Below are 4,532 nucleotides of genomic sequence, written 5' to 3'. Positions count from 1 at the left end.
TTTGCATTCTCCTCACCAGAATTTGCATTAACGTTTCCAGCGTTCTTACCCGTACGATGCCTCTTGTTCCTTAAATTCTGCAAGCCCTTGGAAGAGTCACCTTTAGCCGCAGTGTCAGCCTTAGCTGTTTTCTCATCATTCTTGGATTGGTGCCTACACTCATCATCATTATGCCCGATGATGCTGCACTTCATACAAAATTTTGGTGATTTTGGAATATCAAGATACTGCCAGAATGTGCGACCTCCAGCTGTAAGCTTAATTCTGCTTGGAATATGTTTGGCAAAATCAACATCAACCAAGACAAACACAAAGTTTCCAAATTCTAGGTTTAGGGTTCTCTGATCAACCACAATCGGAGTACCTAAAACCTTTCCCATGGATAACAAATTCTTTTCAGTCCATAGCTCTGCATGAAGACCAGGAAAGCATACCCATACGTTTGCATGGGAAGTTTTCTGGCGTTCCGGATCAAAACCAGGATACCAATCCATGAGTTTGAGTTCATGTTGGTTTACATACCACTTTTTTTTTGACGAATCTTCTCTTTAGTTTCAGCATCTTGTAACATAATGACGAAAAATCCCTTACTCATAGTCATAAACCTAACTGAATTATGGTTTATCTTCCATTGACTAACCAAACATGATTTCACCTCCACGAACTTCAAACCTGTGAAGTTTAAACGCGCAATAAAACTGTGTTCAAAAGGTTTGCATCCTTCTTGATAGAATTCTGCAGGAATGATTAGAGAAGGTTCTCCATCAATCAACGTAGGATTTGGTAAACTATTAATATCAACACCCGTAGGCTTCAAAGTTTTCTTTGCCTTCACCTTGTCTGCAAAAGATTGATCCTAGGCATGTCAAATGGGCAAGTAAAATTGAATCTTGGGCATGGACATGAAAGAACAAGCCCACGGTTTTAGGAATCTCAAAATTGATCCTAGGCATTTCAAGTTTAAACTTAAGCATGTCAAATTTAATCACGGGCATGGGCATCAAAGCACAACCCTACGGTATTGGGCATCTCAAAATTGATCCTAGGCATGTCAAATTTAAACTTGGGGATATCAAATTGAATGTTGGGCATGGGCATGAAGCACAACCCTACGGCCTTGGGGATCTTAAAATTGACCCTAGGAAAGTCAAATTTAAACTTGGGCATATCAAATTGAATGTTGGGCATGGGCATGAACGCATAACCCTACGGTCTTGGGCATCTGAAAATTGATCCTAGACATGTCAAATTTAAACTTGGGCATGTCAAATTGAATCTTGGGCATGGGCATGAAAGAACAAGCCTACGGTCTTGGGAATCTCAAAATTGATCCTAGGCTTGTCAAATTTAAACTTGGGCAGGTCAAATTTAAATGGCCATGGGCATGGAAGTACAAGCCTACGGTATTGGGCATCTCAAAATTGATCTTAGGCATGTCAAATTTAAACTTGGGAATATTAAATTGAATGTTACGCATGGGCATGAAAGCACAATCCTACGGTCTTGGGCATCTCAAATAGAATCTTAGGCATGGGCATGAAAGAACAAGTCTATGGTCTTAGGAATCTCAAAATTGATCCTAGGCATGTCAAATTTGCACTTGGGCATGTCAAATTTAATCATGGGCTTTGGCATGAAAGTACAAGCCTACTCAAAATTGATCCTAGGCATTTTCTTTTGCTAAGTCCAAAAGTTTATTAAAGCAAAAAACGTAATTACAAGAATTACAGAAGGGGGCTCAAAGGCCCCCCACCCCCATAAACCAAAGGGGAAAAATCTAGAAAAACTAAAAATAGCTTCTACAAAAATAGCAACTCTTTAAACCAAAAAGAAATTGGAAGAGTCATCTTCTCCGTCTCCCGCGTTGACTACCAATTCTATACTGTTTAGATTTACTCTTGTTGCCTGGAAGAGAAAAAATTGTTGCCATAATGTTTGTATTCTCCAAATCATCATAATATTCTCAACTTCGTCTTCATCCGAAGCGTAATTACCAGGAATAAGCTTAATAGGATTTTGAGCTTGGTTACATTGAGAAGATCTTGGCGACCTTCCCTTTTGAACCTTGAGACCCAAATTACTAATATTTGGAGAAGCTTAAAAGTGCGATTTTTTCTCTCCAAAAAAATGGCGTTTTTTCTTAGGGTTTCAATTTTTTTCACGTTTTTCCTTCATCCTTGATCATCTTTTGGTGATTTAGGATGGGGGAAAGTTCTGTTTCAACTATTAATCCTCATGGAGTTAAAACCGTGAGTTTTGTTGATTTGGTTAAGGGTAAAAAACCCTATATTCTTACAGATTCAAATTTATTATCCCTTCCTGAGGCGACTACCTATCTTGAAAAACCAGCATTGGAATTGCCTAGTGATCTTACTCAAGAGGGATGTGATATATTTCAGTTCAGTCTCATTGGGAGATTTAATTTTTAGGGATTAAAACTTGCAAATGTTCAAAAATGTTTGGAAGAACAATGAGGTTTTGATGATGGAAGATGCAAGCTGGTGCCAATGACAAAAGGGTATTTCATCATAAAGTTAGTTTCAACTGAGGACAAGGAATGTGTATGGCATGGTGAGACTTGGGTGATACAGAATCAACAACTTAGGGTTTTCAATTTTTATCCAAACTTTGATCCGGAAAGACAGAATACTACTCGTGTTACTGTTTGGGTAAGCTTCCCTGGCTTATACATTGAGTTATGGACGAAGAAAATCCTACTATCCATTGCTAAAATTCTTGGGAAACCAATTGCTATTGATCAAAAAACTTTGTATCATGATGTTGGAAACTATGCTGCTGTGACGATAGATATTGACTTTGCTAAGATGATTCCTAAAAGAATTCGTTTGAAAGCAAATGGTAAGGAATTCTGGCAGTATGTTGAAATACAAGACTTAGAGAACATCAAGTTTTGTACTCACTATAAGTTTATGGGTCATAAGTTTGAGAATTGTCTTGCTGCTCGTAAGATTTTAGGAAGTGCTAATGCTGAAAAGAAATATTTTGTTGAAAATGTTAAGAATGAAAAAGAGGATAAAACTATCAAATATGCTTGGAAGGAGGTGCGTAAAAATCCCCATGCAGATCATGCAAATAACATTAAACCTATTGCTACCGATTCAAACAGTAGAGATTTTTTTCAGAAAGGGAAGGTGTTCAGTCCGAGAAAGGGAATGTGACAGAAGTAGCAACAACTAGTAACGTTGTTTCTAAGGCTACTCCAGTTCAAGAGTGCGCTGAGGATAAACTGTTGAAGGAAGAGCTTAATAACTCTTTTATAGAATATCGAGAAGCACAACTCAAACTGATCAGTTGTAAGAACGATATTGTTGCGAGAAAAGGTATTGCTGCACGAACTGAATCTTCTCCTGAAGTTAATGTAGCTGTTACGCAAGTTCAAACCGGGATAAAGTCAGGGTCGGTGACGTCCCTGGACAATCAAAATTCTATGCTGAATTTAGAAACTCAGCAAGCGTCCGTGGCTAAACAAAACTCTGAACAACAGCGTGAAAATTTTGGAAAATCTAAACAAACCTTGTCCAAGCCATCTATGGGTCATATTCAGGCCGTGACTAACTCCGAGAGTCTGAATACAAATCAAATTCCTGGGTCCATTCCAAACTCTTCAAAGCCAGGTCCATGCCAAACTCAATTTTGGAGAATACTTCTGTGTCTACTTCAAAGCTAGGGATGGTTAACACTTCTAAGGAGGATTGGACAACAGTAAAGGGTAAGAACTCCCCTAATAAGGTATACCTTTTCAATTTAAATCTTTTGAAACTCCTTTTGTGAATGAGCTTTTCCAAACAGAATTAGTGGTGAATAAAAAGTATGGTACCCTAGCTTCTGAGTTAGGCCTTGCCAATGATTCTAGTGAGGCTTTGGTGGAGGAAGAACAAGATAATTCTAGTGACTCAGATAATAATATGGGTTCGAAGGATTGGGGCGAAGTTGATGCAGATATTCTAGCAAGGACACAAGCTAGAAAAGTGGCCAAGAAAGCTGCCAAGATCATGGCTATGAATTCAAAGTCTAACGAGGAAACTCCAAATCGTGAGCATAACAAGGATATTCCAGCAGGGTTGGAGGAAAATGTTTTTGATATGGATAATATTTTGTCTGCAGAGGAACTAGAGGAGGCAAGTACTATTCAGATTGATGAAGTGCGTGCTAATTTCATTATGGATCCAGCCTTTAGAAAAGACTATTTCAGGGGGAAAAAAGGAGCAAATGGATAGAATGTCAACTAAGAAGAAAGCTCAATCTCCTATTAAGCTTGTTCCGGGTGGTACTTATGCTTCAGATGAAAATGGAGAGGATTATGAATATGATGAATCTTATGATGTTTATGAAGATGTATACAAGGAGACTTATGGAGACTATGATTTGACTCAAATAATTGCTGGTCTCATTCCCAAGAAGAAGAACTTTAGAGTTGGAAACAAGAGGCGAAAACGATTTTAAATTTCCTAGTTTTCTTCTTTATGTTATTTTTTAAGTGGTTAGGAGTTTTTTTTTTTTTTTTTTTTTTT

The 4,532-nt window shown here is 37.9% G+C and overlaps 1 protein-coding gene across 1 annotated transcript; it reads left to right on the top strand.

The window, feature by feature from the left end:
* Window positions 1-2,507: 2,507 nt before the first annotated feature.
* LOC113360139 lies at window positions 2,508-3,688 on the top strand. Its single transcript, XM_026603680.1, has 2 exons — window positions 2,508-3,062; window positions 3,131-3,688. Exons 1-2 carry the CDS (start codon window positions 2,508-2,510, stop codon window positions 3,686-3,688), a joined length of 1,113 nt encoding a protein of 370 aa, XP_026459465.1.
* Window positions 3,689-4,532: the final 844 nt, after the last annotated feature.

The sequence above is a fragment of the Papaver somniferum genome, chromosome 3 (genome assembly GCF_003573695.1).
Source record: "Papaver somniferum cultivar HN1 chromosome 3, ASM357369v1, whole genome shotgun sequence".
NCBI lineage: Eukaryota > Viridiplantae > Streptophyta > Magnoliopsida > Ranunculales > Papaveraceae > Papaver > Papaver somniferum.
The sequence above is the reverse complement of the archived record's forward strand: the minus strand, read 5'-3'. Positions and strand labels throughout refer to the sequence as shown.